General features: G+C 45.0%; 1 protein-coding gene across 6 annotated transcripts in view; it reads left to right on the plus strand.

Annotated features, from left to right (window-relative positions):
* Positions 1-16,519, plus strand: part of kif26ba (kinesin family member 26Ba) — a 389,427-nt gene that overhangs the window by 282,889 nt on the left and 90,019 nt on the right. For all 6 annotated transcript variants that reach the window (XR_011355560.1, XR_011355561.1, XR_011355562.1 and 3 more), the window contains 3 exons: positions 1,598-1,860; positions 5,291-5,474; positions 8,542-8,701. Coding sequence is in view for 2 of the 6 variants with exons in the window: in XM_069930858.1 (XP_069786959.1) it covers positions 1,598-1,860; positions 5,291-5,474; positions 8,542-8,701 (607 nt within the window). In the remaining 4 variants the exon portion in view is untranslated. The remainder of the gene's footprint in view (positions 1-1,597; positions 1,861-5,290; positions 5,475-8,541; positions 8,702-16,519) is intronic.

Genomic DNA, 16,519 nt, shown 5'->3' on the forward strand with positions numbered 1-16,519 from the left:
TTATAAATCATAGCATAGAATATAGGAGCTGGGAGGTGATGTTGAGACTGTTCAAGGCTTTGGTGAGGCCAAATTTGGAATATTGTGTGCAGTTTTGGTCTCCAAATTATAAGAAGGATATCAGCAAGGTAGAGAGGTTGCAGAGAAGATTTACTAAAATGTTGCCTTGATTGTAGTATCTAGAATACGGAGAAAAGAATGAGTAGACTGGGTCTTTATTCATTGGAGCGTCAAAGGTTGAAGGGGGATTTGATAGAGATATTTAAAATTATGAGGGGGACAGATAGTGTAGATGTGAACAGGCTCTTCACCTTGAGGGTAGGGGAGATTGGAACAAGGGGTCATAAGGGTTAGGGGGCAAAACTTTAGGAGTAACATAAGAGGAAGCTTCTTCTCTCAGAGAGTGGTGGCTGAGTGGAATGATCTTCCGGAAGAGGTGGTTGCACCAGGGTCAGTTTTGTCATTTAAGAGGAAGTTGGATGAGTGCATGGATGTGAGGGGGGTTGGAGGGCTATGGACAGGGAGCAGGTAGATGGAACTAATGGAGTTTCACTTAAATCGGTGTGGACTAGAAGGGCTGATGTGGCCTGTTTCCGTACTGTAATTGTTATATGGTTAAAATGGTATGTAAATGAAAAGATAAAGGTTGAGAACCACTGCTCTACAGCAATAAGCAAGGGAATATTCCTTCTTGTCTACCTTGCTGCATCAAAAAGCCATCTTGAAGTAGTTCTTGGTCACTTATTCTCAGTTTGTAATATACTGGGAGGAGCACGTTGTCCTGTGCTACTGAAATTCTCCTTCATGAAAGTCAACTTGAGAACCATAGCATGTTTCAGCACAGAAAACAGGCCCTTTGGCTCTTCTGTTTTGCTGCCTAGTCCCACTGACCTGCACCCATTCCATAGTCCTCCATGAACCTCCCATCCATGTACCTTTCTAAATTTTTCTTAAATGTGAAAAATGAGCCTACATTCACCACTTCAGCTGGAAGGACGTCCCGCACTCCCACCACTCTCTGCATGAAGAAGTTCCCCCTAAACATTTCCACTAACATCCTTAACCCATGCCTTCTGGTTCGTATCTCACCTATCCTCAGTGGGTAGGCCTACCTACATTTACTCTGTCTATACCCTTCTTAATTTTATATATTTCTATCAGATCACCCCTCATTCTTCTATGCTCCAAGGAACAAAGTTCCCGGCAACTAAGTTCCAAGTCACGGCAACATCCTAGTAAATCTTCTCTGCACTCTTTTTTTATTTATTGATACCTTTCCTATAATTAGGTGACTAAACTGCACACAATATTGGCCTCACCAATATCTTATACAGCTTTACCATCACATCCCATCTCCTATACTCATTACTTTGATTTATGAAGGCCAATATGCCAAAAGCTCTCTCTACAACCGTATATACCTGTGTCACCACTTTCAGGGAATTATGTATCTGCCCAAATTTTGGACAGCGTACAGGGCATTTCCACTGAAATATTTTCTGCTCAACAGAAAGGGGCAAGGGCTGGAAGTCTCTGTTGAATTGTGTGGTCCTTGTTCCATATTGTAATTGGAGTTCAATCTTTTGTGATGTGCCAGGGAAGTCCTACACCATGATCGGGAGGGATGATTCCATGCAGAATCTGGGCATCATCCCCTGCGCCATCTCCTGGCTTTTCAAACTGATTAACGAGAGGAAGGAAAAGACAGGAGCTCGTTTCTCAGTGCGGGTCTCGGCAGTTGAAGTCTGGGGGAAGGAAGAAAACCTGAAGGATCTGCTGTCTGAGGTGGCTACAGGCAGCCTGCAGGATGGCCAGTCTCCTGGAGTTTACCTTTGCGAGGACCCAATCTGTGGCATGCAGGTAAATGCAGTTATGTGAGAATTTTGGCCCACATTTAATTTTGCCCACTGCCCAAGACCTTCTGACTTTTTTTTAAGTATTTCCTTCAGAGGTGGAGACATGGGCAGACCCACAGAGAGCGGCCAACCAGTGTTGTCGATCTGCAATGGGTGGGTGTTGGGGCCAAGTTCTGGGTGCACACCCTCACGGGGAAAAGGAGCCCATCTAGATCAGGATGTCTAATCCCCTCCCAACCCCACACAGCATGGCTGAGGTGATGTTGGTTTGCCACTGCTCTCACAGTAAAACAGATCGCTCGGAACTTGGGTAGTGCCGAAGTAGCAGATTGTCCTTTGTTCCTCATTATTACTCTATACACTTTTATCTCCCATTGTATTACATGTTACATTATAGTAGTAGAATGATTTTTCCAGTGAATTTACAGGGAATGGGCAACAGAGCCCCTGGGGAATTTCGTGGTTCTGAAACTTCTGCTGGTGAGTTTCAGCTTGTCAGTTTCAGATGTCCAGCAAGATTAGTGGCCCTGACTACAGCCCCATATCCATCCAGCCCATACTGACCCAGCTGACCTCCTGAATGCCTAGATGTGCCAGTAGCAGCCCCACAGATAATGAGTACTAATGAACCTTTGGGGCCTCCCAATGATCAGATAGTGGATTGTTGGAGTTTTATTGTATTGTCCTTGCTAAGAAGAACTCATCCTTTATACACAGGGGATGAGCCACAACTATTTAGCTAATTTCCAATAATTACTTCCTCTCTTCCTTACCTGCACATTCCATTGAGGTTACAATTGAGCAATGAGTCCTTATTAACCCTGCAAGGCAGCTTCATTGACATGGAATCACGTCAGTTTATAGGCTAAATGAGGCCTTTCAGCCCCACTGCTCAGTGCATGTGTGAATGTTCCTCGCAAACCTCTCCCACTCCTCCTCGTATCACCAAAGGAGGTGAGACAGCCACCCCAAGCCTGCTCTACCTTCTAATCAGACCCAGACACATCCTCTATTTGCTCTACATTCCCACCTGATCCCTAGATTCTGTCAAAAAGTATGCGATGTGAAGAGGATACAGTACAGGAAGATGCTAGAGGATGTATATAGGGTCATTTAAAACTGAGATGTATTGAAACAGATTGGAGCAGAGAAGTGGCAGATGGAGTTCAATCTGGATAAGTGTGAGGTGATGCATGTTGGAAGGTCCAACATGAAGGCAGATACTTTACAGTGTGGAAGAAAAGAGGGACTTAGGGTCTAAATCCATAGATCTCTCAAGGTTACCGCATAGGTTGATGGGACAGTTAAGAAGCCCTATGGGATGCAGGGCTTCCTTATTTGGTGGATTGAGTTCAGGAGTTGTGAGGTGATGTTGCAGGCATTCAGCTCTATAATTTCTTGTGAGATCACTCTTAGAGTATTGTGTTCAGTTCTGGTCACCTCATTACAGGAAGGATGTGGAAGCTATGGAAAGCGGGCAGAGGAGATTTACCAGGTGTTGCCTGGATTGGGAAACAAGTCTTAAGAGGCAAGGTTAGCAGAGCTAGGACTTTTCTCTTTGGATTGAAGAAGGATGAGAGGTGTTTTAATAGAGGTCTACAAGATTCTGAGAGGCATAGATAAGGTAGAGGACCAGCTCCTTTTCCCCAGGGTGGGAATAGCGAACACTGGAGGGGACATCCATACAAAGTGAAGGGAGGAAAGTTTAGGGAAGACATCAGGGGTATAGAAGAAGGCCATTCAGCCCATTGTGTTCATGCCCCCCATCCCATTGTATTTACCTTTAGGTCCATAGACTTCTATGCCTTGGACACTCAACTGCTATTCAAGATGCTCCTTGGATTTTGTGAGAGTATCGTCCTCCAGCAACTCTTCAGTTGATCTGGAGGTAGATACTCTGCAGCACTGCTGCCAGACTCTGGGGGAAATCTTTCCCTGCAGATTCCTTCTAAAGCTCCTACCCTCCACCTTAAACCTATGGCCTCTTGTCCGAGAAATCCCCATGAAAGGAAAAGGATTTTCACTAGTCTTGCTATCTATACCTATCATAGTTTCATGTACCTCTGTCAGGGCGCTTCACAATAATGCCAGTTTGCTTTTCCCTTCATCTCATCAACTTCCCCCAAATTCTACCTCTTATCAATTTACAGATAGGGGAGGAAACAGGGGTACCTGGAGGAAATCCACAGAATTACAAGGAGAGTGTGCAAATTCCACACAGACAGCACCACAAGTTAGGGTTGAAGCCGGCTCGCTGGTGCTCTGAGCCAGGAATTCTACCACCTGAGCCGCTGTACCATTCTGGGTGACTGGGTCAAGGATATGTCAGTGGTCCCCGACTCATTTAAATGGAAATACCTCTTGATAAGATACACCCACCATTAACTCCTGCTGGCATAACAGGCCCCATAATTTAAGGAGGTGTGGCTGTCCTGAGTATTTCTAGGGGTTCCCAGAGAGGTAGTGAGGGGGAAGTTAAATTGTCATGTATGATGAGTGAAGCTTCAACATACCTTCAGAAGCTTAACACAATGCAGGACATAGCAATCCGCTTGACAGATACCCCTTCTACAACTAGTTACTCGAGCCCTCCCCATTCCCCAACCCCCCCACCCCCCACACCACCAAAGAACAGTAGCAGCAGTTTGTACCAATGACACATTGCACTGCAGCAACTCACCAAGGGACCCTGGACTGCACTGTCCGAGCCCATGACCTCTGCCAGCTGGAAGGTCAAGGGTGGCCAAAGCATGGGAACACCCGTGGTGGTGAGGGTTGAGGTAACAGATGAAAAGGGTCCAAGTGGTTATGTGTTGTATTGAAATGCAGATTTTATTTATAACTGGGAGCAAACAGGAAACTGGAGACAGAATGACCACAGGCAAACCAATCTCACTAATGTGGAGGTTCACTAAACTGCAAATACCAAGAGAAGGTATTTAGAACTCTTCTTCCAACTGCTCTCCATCCCATAGGATGACGATGGTTCCTGTCAGTCAGTTTGTGGGGTTTGATATGAGGATACCCCACTCCTCAAGAAGGAACAGCATGTGCGTGAATGGATTTAAGTGAGTAGGGGTCTAACAAATGTAAATTTAGACGTACAGCACGGTAACAGGCCCTTTTGGCCCATGAGCCCGTGCCGCCCGATTACACCCCATTAACCTGCAAGCCAGATATGTTTTTTTGAACAGTAGGAGGAAGCTGGAGCACCCGGTAGAAACCCACACAGACGCGGGGAGACGTACAAATTCCCTGCGGTCAGCGCTGGATTCGAACCCGAGTTACTGGTGCTGTAACAGTGTTGTGCTAACCATTACGCTAATGTGCCCCCCCCCCACCCCCTTTGCATTGTCTTGCTACGTTCGAGTGCTTGCTGGGCGCAGCAGTGTAACGCAGGTTGCCGCTGCGTGCGGCTGTTGTTTTGTTGTCAGCTCCAGAACCAGAGTGAGCTCCGTGCACCGACGGCGGAGAAGGCCGCCTTCTTCCTGGATGCCGCCATCGCCTCTCGCCGGAGCAGCCGGTCCGAGTGCGACGAGGAAGAGCTACGCAACTCCCACATGCTCTTCACCCTGCACATCTACCAGTACCGCATGGAGAAGAGCGGCAAGGCCGGAAGTAAGCTGGCTTCCTTGTGTCCTCACAAGGTCCGCTAACCTGACCCATCCCCGGGGCACGGCGCGTCACCAAAATCACTCCCTCTCCACCCACAAATGTACTCTCCACCCTGGCATCCCAATCAGTTGGTGCTCAAGATGGAGAGTACTGGGAATTTCCCTTCTCTGGGCTTCAACAACCAGGGAAGTGGTTGAGGCTGCTTCATTAAACATATTTAAAATTCGGTTATATAAATTTTTACATGATAGAGGAATTAGGGGATATGGAGAGAAGGCAGGTAGGTGGAGTTAGGTCATAAATTAGATCAGCCATGATCGTATTGAATGGCGGAGCAGGCTCGATGGGCCATTTTTGGCCTACTCCTGTTCCTACTTCCTATGTTCCTATGTCACAGAGGGTCGCAGAGTCCTTCAACATAAAGCAAGCCCAGTTTGTCGATGCCAAATAACGTTCCCTCCTGTTTCAGTCGCACGTTCCCAAGTGAGGACCATATCCATGTGGGACAGCCCTATGCTCTCAAAGTTATTCAACAGACAAAAGGGCTGTAGAAACTCACCAGATCCTTATGTAGCAAAGGTATGCAATCAATGTTTTGGGCTGAGCCCTTTGTCAAGGTATTTGATTATAAAATGGTGGGGGGAGAAGAGAAGAGGAGGGAAGAAGGGGAGGGGAGGAGCACAGGCCTACAAGCAGGGTGTATATGGGAGGGAGGGAAGGAAAAAAAAAGCTGAGAAATGATAGAAGGAGGGTATAGCTGTGAAAGGAGAGGGAAGGGGATAGGAGGCAGAGGGAGAGAGGGGAGGGGGCTACACAAGGAATGCTGCATGACATGTTGAGTTTCTCCAGCACTTTTGAGTATTGAATCGCAATCACAGCATCTGCAGACTCTTGTTTAACTTTTAAAGTACATACTTGTGTAATTGTCAATTTGTTTGGACCACTTGGCCAAGAAAAGGGGGGGGGGGGGGGGGGGTCAACTTTCACATGGGTCAATCTTTTGACCTGTATCAGTCAAGGCATCGGGAGTTCGAATGGCCATGACCGGTTGGTAAGTCTGTGGTTAGGGCGTCGGGAGCTCGTATGGGCAGGTGGCTGAGGCGAGGATCTGCAGTCGCGAGCTCAGGTGGCTGGAAGTTTGGGTGAGGGAGCGGCTGGGGCAATAATCTGCAGTTGGGAGCTCATATGGGCGGGCGGCTGGAGTGTCGGGAGTTCAGATGGGCGGGCGGATAGGCCGATGACCTGTGGTCGGGAGCTTGGATGGGCAGGCAGCTGGGGAGTCAGGAGTGCAGGCGGGCGAGTGACCAGGGCGAGGATCCGCGGTCAGGGCATTGGGAGCTCCTGTTGTTGGGCGGCTAGGGTGAGGATCCGCTATTGGGACGTTGGGAGCTCAGATGGGTGGGCAGTCGAGGCCAGAAATAGGAGGGTCAACTTTTAGTCGGGTAAATCAAAAATACCTGATTTTTTTGGCCATAAAAGGGCGATCGACTGTTAGAAGATATCTACGATTACACGAATATAAATGGTAATTGTTGGTGGCTGGTTTGTGGTTGATGCTGTCAATATTTCATGTAAGGTCCTTCATTAATGGCCTTGAGTAGGTTTGTGGCCTACTTGTTTTACGACAGTGGCTTTGCACTGCAATCCCCATTACAGGATCAATGTGAATTCTAGTTACATTGTAGAGGGAATAGTGATCTGGGGAGTTAGGAATGGTAAATATTGGCGATATAGTCATATGGTAACAGGCCATCCATCAATGAATACTTTTACACTATTTCCTTTTCTAGTTGACCCTGTATTTCGTCCATTTTCCATCAGATTCCAACACTCACCTATCTACGGGCATAACTTGCAAAGTCCAAGTAACCACTAACCAACATGTCTTTGAGATGTTGGGAAGGAACTCACTCTCAAACTGGTTGAAACATCTGTGCCAACATTCTGGAGAGATATGTGATGGACATCAGAATCTGGAATCTGGACCAAAGCACAGTCTTCTGGAGGAACTCAGTGGGTCAAGTAGCACCGGTGAGAGAACAGGAATGGGTCGATGTTTCAAGTTGGAATCCTTGACCATGCGAGTAAAGGGTACTGGCCCTAAAACATCAACCATTCTCCTTCTCACACTGATGCTGATCGACATGCTGAGTTCCTCCAGCCGATTGTGTTTTATCCTGGAGAGATCATGGGTCACACCATGCAATACTGGCCGGTTCATCCAAGGCACCCCCCACCCCATCCCCCGCACTCATGATACAATTAGTTCAGCATCAAGACATAGAACAATAGAGCCCAGTACAGGTCCTTTGGCTCACAATTTTGTGCTGACCAATATAAACCTAATCCATGATCAATCGAACCCTTCCTTCTCTCACAGTCCATGACATCCATGTGCTTATCTGAGAGGCTTTTAAATGACCCTATTGTAGCAACCTCCACCATCATCTCTGGCAATATATTCAGGTACCCGCCACTCTGTGTATATTTAAAAAAAACCTACCTCTCACATCTGCCCTAAACATTCCTCCCTTCACGTTAAATGCCTATAGTATTGGCCATAAAGGTGCCTGCTATCTTCTCTTTGCCCCTCATAATCTTACACACCACTTTTAAGTCTCCTTTCATCCTCTGCCTCTCCAAAGAAATAAACCTTAGCTCGCTTCAACTTTTCTCAGAAGACAGTCTCTAATCAAGGCAACACCCTGGTAAATCTCCTCTGAACCCTCTCTAAAGTCTTATATTCCTTTAAGGTGACCAGACTGAGCATAATTACCTTGTGGCTCTTAAATTCCCTGCATGTCAATGTTATTGCTGGCACAATTTCAGGGTATTCTGATTATATTTTGTGTCCATGGTTTCTTGTTCATGTTCATGCTGCAGTTTGAAAAGTATGTTTCTCTTTGGAATGGCATCTATTGGACACCAGAACTCTACAGTATTGTGCAGTTGATAAATGCCTTGTCAGTATTTGGGGCGTGGCGAGGAGCCAGACGATCAGGAGGGTTACTCCATTGATGGCCTTGGGACTGGTATCTGATCCCTTCCTTTTCTCCTCTTCTTCTGCCAGTGTCAGGAGGCCGCAGTCGCTTACACCTCATTGACCTGGGAAGCTGCGTCAAAGTACTGAGTAAAAGTCGGGAGGGGGGCTCTGGGCTCTGCCTCTCCCTGTCAGCACTGGGAAATGTCATCCTGGCTCTTGTCAACGGCACCAAGCACATCCCCTACAAGTAAGCATTGGCTGCATTGAGAGTGCATGCAACATGTGTCCACCTGTCTCTCAAATGTGTGTGTGTATTTTTTTTATACACATGGGTGTGTTAAAGTTTGAACCTATTATCATCTGACTGTACATATACAACCTGATGAAATCTCCAGATCACAGTGCACAGCACATAATGCTCACGCACGCACGCACACACGCACACGCACACACGCACACGCACACACACACACACACATACACACACACATATATACACACATACACACATACACACACATACACACACACATGCACACACACGCACACACACATACACACACACATACACACACACACATATACACACACACACACATACACACACACACATACACACATACACACACACATACACACACACATATATACACACACACACATTCACACACACACACACACACACACATACACACACACACATATACACACACACACACACACACACATACACACATACACACACATACACACACACACATATATACACACACACACATTCACACACACACACACACACACATATATACACACACACACATACACACACACACACACACACACACACACACACACACATACACACACACACACTTTAAAATAAATATCGATAAATATTTTGGGAAGATTTACTCAGGTACAGGATACTGTTCATCAGTCGCACAGCCTGTGGGAAGAAGCTATTTCCCAGCCAGGCAGTCCTGATTTTGATACTCCTGTACCTCATACCTAATAGTGCTGTACGGAAAGGGTTCTCTATAATGTATGGATATGTGCATGTAGATGCAAAATGTGTATATGGGAGAGAACTCAGTAGAGTGATGGTCATAGTGTTGTACAGCACAGAACATGTTCATGCTACCCATTGCACCAATTGACATTAAGACCATACCTTTTTTATGCCTTGGTGACTCAAGAGCTTGTCTAGAATGATCGTCAAGTTTCACAATACATATTTGAGTAAAGTAACATTCTCTTTTTGAGTTCAATGCAATATCCCCGCATTATGTAAACTTAAAGATTGGTAGTCTCTTCTGACCAATCCATTATACTTGAGAGTCAGGAGACCAGCATGGAATTCCTAACAAAGCGAGTAATTAATGCTGTCCTCTCTGAACTTCTGTGGATTCCAATGGAGAACACAATGCTTAGAGCAGTGACATGATTAGAGAACACTACAGCAGTTCAGGCCCTTTGGCCCTCGATGTTTTGCCGACCCATATATTCCTTAAAAAAGTACTAAACCCACCCTATCCCGTAAACCTCTATTTTTCTTTCATCCAGGTGCCTGTCTAAGAGCCTCTTAAATAGCCCTAATGTTTCAACTCCATCATCATCCCTGGCAAGGCATTCCAGGCACCTACAATTTCCTGTGTAAAAATAAACAAATAAATAAATAAAATAAATTTTTAAAAAACTGATGTCTCCCCTAAACTTTCCTCCCTTCATTCTGTACATTTGTCCTCTGGTGTTTGCTATTCCTCCCCTGGGTAAAAAGCATTGGCTGTCCCCCTATCTATTATCTCTCATAACCTTGTAGACCTATTAAGCCTCCTTTCATCCTTCTTTGCTCCAAAGAGAAAAGGCCCATCTCTGCTAACCTTGCCTCATAAGATTTATTTTACAATCCAGGCAGCATCCTGATATGTCTCCTCTGCACCTCTCCATAGCTTCCCCAACCTTCCTGTAATGAGGTGACTAGAAATGAACACAATAAGTGTGGTCTCACCAGAGATTTGTAGAGTTGCAACATGACCTCTCAACTCTTGAACTCAATCCCCCTATTAATAAAGCCTAACATCCCATTGGCCTTCTTCATATCCTATCAACCTGTGCGACGACCTTGAGGGATGTATGAATTTGGACCCCCAGGTCCCTCTGTTCATCCACACTCTTAAGTAACCAACCATTAACCCTGTACTCAGCCTCCTGATTTGTCCTTCCAAAACACATCTCCTCACACTGATCTGGATTGAACTCTATCTGCCCAACTCTGCATCCTGTCTATATCCTTTATAACCCGCGACAACCTTCAGCTCCATCACAACTCATCCAACCTTTGTATCATCTGCAATCTTACTGACCCACCCTTCCTCTTCATCCTGGGTCATTTATAAAAATCTCAAAAGGCAGCGGTCCCAGACAGATCATTGCAGAACTCCATAATCCATTGAACTCCAGGCAGAGTTCTTCAGTGAATGTTTTGTCTCTGGAATCAATGAAAAGCAAAGTTCAAATTTATTGTCAGAGTACATACATGACAGCACCTACAATCTTGGTATCCTTTTTTCCTCTGGGCTAGGCAGAAATTCTAATGACCAGTATTTGTAAATTGTACTCAAGAAGAAAGAAATGGTAATTTTTTATACCAATTATATTATACTCCACATAATTCAAACTGCTCTGATCATTGTTTTAGATATAATAAAGAGATAGGAACCATCTTACATGCAGTTTGGCAGTGTGAAAAGCTAGAAACACTTTGGGAAGATATGAGCACTTTACTGGGACAAATTATGAAGATTCAAGTTTCGAAAGATCAAAAATACTTTTGCTAGGTGATATTCATAACTTGAAGTTAGATATCTATCAGAGGAAGTTTCTAAGTGTAGCAGTAGCAAAGAAATATATGGCGGTAATGTGGAAATTAGACGATAATGTGGGGTTGAATAGATGCCCAATGGAATTACAAAATTGTACCCGTTAGAGAAGATAGAAGTATCATTTACGGAATCAACCAGAAAAATTTTATAAGATTTGGAAACGATTTATAGATTTCATTGGTAAGAGTTCATCTATAGCATCCGCCAGTCCCACTCCAACCCACCCGAGTTAATTTAGAGGTTTAAGGTTATATTTGTAAATTTGAAATTTAATTAATGAATGATATATGATAAATTCAGGTAGGCTTTTTTCCTTTTTATTCCTTTTTTTCCTGCTTTTCTGGGGAGAGAGAGGGTAGAAAATATAAAGTTATGTTTTCTTTTAGCATTATTTTATTACTCTGTATGATTATGGATAAACATGTTACATTTGTCATTGATGCAAATGAAAAATAAAATTTTCAAAAAATGACTGCAAATACAGAAATATAATTAATGAGTAAAGTATAAGTCCTTAAATGAGTTTCTGAATGTCAGTTGTTTAGGAGTCTGTTGGTGGAGGGGTAGCAGCTGTTCCTGAACCTGGTAGTGCGAGTCTTGGGGCACCTACAAATATTCCTGATCGTAGCAGAGAAAATGGAGCGTGTCCTGGGTGGTGTGAATCCTTAATGATTGCTGCTGCTCTCCGATGGCAGAGTTCCCTGTAGATGTTCTCGATGGTGGGGAGAGTTTTGCCTGTGATGTACTTGGCTGTGTCTGTGACCTTTAGCAGGGCTTTCTGCTTAGAAGTACTGTGCCTGCATTTCAGGCCATGATCAAAGGATATCGCCTTTTCAATGGCTGGGACCCATCCGCTGTGAGTTTGGATCGAGTGCTAATTTGAAACTGCTCTAGTTAGCATTGGCTCACTAGGGCATTTTGTCAAAGCTCTCATTGCAAGCCTGTTTTCAACTCCCCCTTCTCTTTATGTGCCTGAGCCCAGCACAGCACTTGGTACTCTTCAGGAAGGTCAACATGGGCAACAATTCAACAGCAGAGCTCTCACAGTTACATCCCAACCGCAGTGTTTCTACATTGCATCTGTCAACAGCTAAATGAAACACTTTAATTAACACGTTGCCTTTCACAGCACCAGAGCAACCAGGTGTAATTTGCTGCCGATGAGAAATTTTTGAGGGTAGTCACGCTTTTGACATGGGACATGTAGTGCAGAAAAAACATTAAAGCCAAAAAGAACAACGCTGGAGAAAATCAGCAGGTCGAACAGATGAATAACCAACGTTTCAGGCTTGAGCCCTTAACTAAGGTATGAGAAAAATGTAGGCAGGCGGCTGAATAAAATAGTTGGGGGAATAGCACAGGTACACAGGCAAGAGGTAACAGGTGGCCATAGGGCAACATGGTTAGTATGGTGATTAGTTTAACACTGTTTCAGTACCAGTGACCTGAGTTCGAAACCGGTGCTGTCTGCAAGGAATCTGTACGTTCTCCCGCTGTGTGATAGTACAGATTCTATCACCAATGTGTATATGTACAGATGGTAGTGTAGGATGACGTGATTGGCTGAGAGTGTAGCCACATCTACTGGCAGGTCTTAAAGGATTGCTCCTAGCCAGACCAGGTCATTCTGGACTGGTCGACCTTCTTGTGATATGCTCCAGTCTTTTAGTTAATCAAAGCCTTGGTTTGGATCAACAAGTCTTTGGTTCTCTCGACGCGCGTTACAATCTGTCTGCGTGGATTTTCTCTAGGAGCCACGATTTCCTCCCACCATTCAATATGTACAGGGGTTATAACTCAATTGGGTGGGCATGAGCTGGTGGGCCAAAAGGGCATCTTACCGGGCTGTATGTCTAAATTAAATTAAATAAGGGAGGGAGGACTCAAGAGAAAATGGGGGAGGGGAATGGCTCTGGGAATGGAGAGGGAAGGAGTTGGAGACCTGGAGGAAAGAAGATAGAGGAATAGGGAATAGAGGGAGAATGGAGAGTGGTCTAGCAGAAACTGGGGAAGTCGATGTTAATGCTTTCCAGTTGGACAGTGCCCAGAAGGAATGCTAGCTGTTGCTCCTCTAATATACAGGCTTTGGTTTAGCAGTGCTTGAGGCCATGGATAGATTTGCCGACATGGGAAGGGGGGGGGCACAGAAATAGTTGGCCACTGGGAGATGCCTGTCATTGATACGAACAGACCAAAGGTGCTCAGTGAAGCAATCTCCCATCTGGGTCCAGTCCAATTTAGAGAAGGTTGCAAAGAATTAAACCAGTCAGCTTAACTAGCTTAAACAGAGCCACCAGGTTTGGAGTTTGGAAGATCACTGTCAGACTGATGGTGAGAAAAGATTGTGGCGATTTGGCTTAAATTTTCCAGTGGTTCGAAGAACAGAGGAGAACACATCAAAGCCTACAAAATTCTTAAAAAAAGAAGAAATGCCAATGGAACATGCTCGGAATAGGATTTAGGTCATTCAGGATGGAGGAGAAGGTTGTTGCTCTGCACAGTAGATATTTGGAATTCTGGACTCAGCGGGTGGAGGAGGCTCAATCAAATTGGGAATTAATCGATCCCAGATGGTAGTAGAATCAAGAGATATGGGAATGGAGAAGGAAAAATGCACTGAGATAGAAACTCAGCTCTTGGTGAACAGTGTTTGAAGGGCTAATACCTTGTTCCTGGTTCTTTGTTTTTATTTTCTTCTGTTTCCAGTTCTAACAGGGCCTACATAGAAATAAGGGCAGGAGTCGGTCATCGAGCCTGCTCTGCCGTTTAGTAAAATCGAGGCTGATCTGGCTGTGGACTCAACTCCCCATTAATCCTTAATTCCCCTATTCTTCAAAAATCTGTCTTAAAGGGTTGACATAACACTATGGACTTGACTATGTCGTATGGACTAAATACATTCGATGCATACTCTGCTGGTTCCACGTTGACTCCATTTCTCTTTCCTGAACTGCTGGGTGTTTTCTATTTCAGATTTGCAGCCTCTGTAGATTTTTATTTTAAATTATTATTGGAGCCCCTCAGGACAATCTCCTTGGCCCAAACATCTGCAGCTGCTTCTCAGATACCTTTCTTTTCATCATACATTATTGTTGGGCCGACCCATATATACTTACCAAAATAGAACTAAATCCTCCCTACCTCATAACCATTTATTTTGTGTTCATCTATGTGCCTGTCTAAGAGTCTCTTAAATGCCCATAATACTGTAATTTTTTTTAAAAACGTACCCCTGATGTCTCCCCTAAACTTTCCTTCCTGTGTCTCGTGCAAGTGGCAAAGCTTTAGTGCAAGTTGGGCATCATGTTCAAAGCAGGCATCTTATCTCAGACATTACCTTTGTCTTAGGTTTTCCACCCCCAGCTTTCCATAATAACTGAAAAGTAACACATCTCTTATCCATTTCTGAGGAAGGGTGTCTGACCTGAGGCATTGGAACGATTCTCTCACTACAGATGTTGCCTGGCCTGCTGAGTATTTCCAACATTTTATGTTTCCCCCTCCCCCCTCCATTGGTTAATTCTTGCTGGTGGAACAATTCTTGACCGTTGTCCCTGAGGGTTTTACGCCACAGCAGGTGTCAACAGATTTCTGGAGATCAGTCTTTAGTCCCCAGTGACCATATTGCAGTTGAGACGATGGGCAGCCCATTCAAGTTGTGGTGATCTTCTCCTTGAACAAGCAGGCTGAGTCGTGAAGGTGGTGAGCCTGTAATCTCTCTGCGCTCCATCTGTAAAATGTCTCCTGGAGATTCAGTGGTCAGTTCCAAGTGACCTTAATTCTAATGGAACCCCCCACCATGGGAATTAGCAATTACACATCCAAGGTGTTCCAAGAGCTGGTAATTCCAGAACAAAGGAACACAGTGACCTTCCCTGTTATGTTTCATTGCCGTGCAAAATGAGTCAATGAGAGTTGCTCGGAAATGAAAGAGAGGGCTTTTATTATGCAAACAGATGGCTTGGTTTGCTACTGATTACTGCAGGTGTTTGTGTCTGTATCCCCCTGGCCTCCTGCATGTGCCGCAGGATTTTGGGTATCAGGCAAAAATGACACAGCTTCCCGCTTTCTAAACCAGCCAACCCGATACTGTAATGCAAGACGGCTTCACACGCGAGGACTGGGGATTTGGGTCAGAGGAGGAGAACACTGCAGGAGGCCGCACCATATCCAGAATACCCCACTCTTCGGAAGGGGCCGAGGAGCTGTGAAATGGTCCTTCGACGTGCACTGGGAGCAAACTTTGAGCTGTTCAATCATGTATCATGAAACTCAATTTGACCAGTGTGGAGCCAAATCTTCCATTGTGCAGATGTTGAGAGAAAATGGTATTGCAGGAGGAAATCCGGCGTAGTTTGTTCTGGTTGGTATTGCCTTGTCCTTCTGTGCTCAAAAAGGCCCAGAGCAAAGGTTAAACACCCAACATAGTTGGCACTAGACTGCTGACACAGACCTGAGCTCTGAGATTGAGTTGGTCCTTTTTGATTGTTACAGATGTGTCAGGCTGTGATTCTATCCAAGCCAACTGTGATTCTATCCCACTTCTTTTTCACGTTTGCTGGATCACTGCCCACACCGTCTCCTGCCATCAGAATACAGAAGCTATGGCTTCTACACTCACTCACTCAACTTTCAGAGTTGCTGTGTGGGTGGTTGGGGGTGGGGGGGAGGTCGCCCAACTCTTTATTACGGGCAGCTGGGAGAAGCACAGAGGTGCAAAGGTATTATTGCAACCAAATCTTTTCACAAAACAGGGAGGAATGGATAATGAAACCTCCTCACCACTCACAGGCCATGGGCAACATGAACAGCAGGTGAAGGAAGGATTCCCTGAAAAATGGAACAAAGGTGTCCAGTCCAATCCTGTTGATGTTTCCCAACTACAGATGAATAACCTTGCATTCAAACCCAATGAAACAAGGATTGTGTGTCAGGAATGGTGCACCAGCTAAATTCACAAACACCAGGGAGTGGAATATCTTCCTGTTTCCTTGTGGCATTCAAACTCATGTCTCTGGATCAATGGCATAAATCAGTGGTAATTAATCCAGCAACCTAACCCTTAGCTTACCCAAGTTATAGGACCAAGGTCACCGATCCTGTGTTACTTTACTGAGGTTACTGGTGCTATGTTCATAAACCCAATTTCTGTACTGCAGTTACAGGACCCATGTTACATAACT

This window comes from Narcine bancroftii, chromosome 4, assembly GCF_036971445.1.
Source record: "Narcine bancroftii isolate sNarBan1 chromosome 4, sNarBan1.hap1, whole genome shotgun sequence".
Classification (NCBI taxonomy): domain Eukaryota; kingdom Metazoa; phylum Chordata; class Chondrichthyes; order Torpediniformes; family Narcinidae; genus Narcine; species Narcine bancroftii.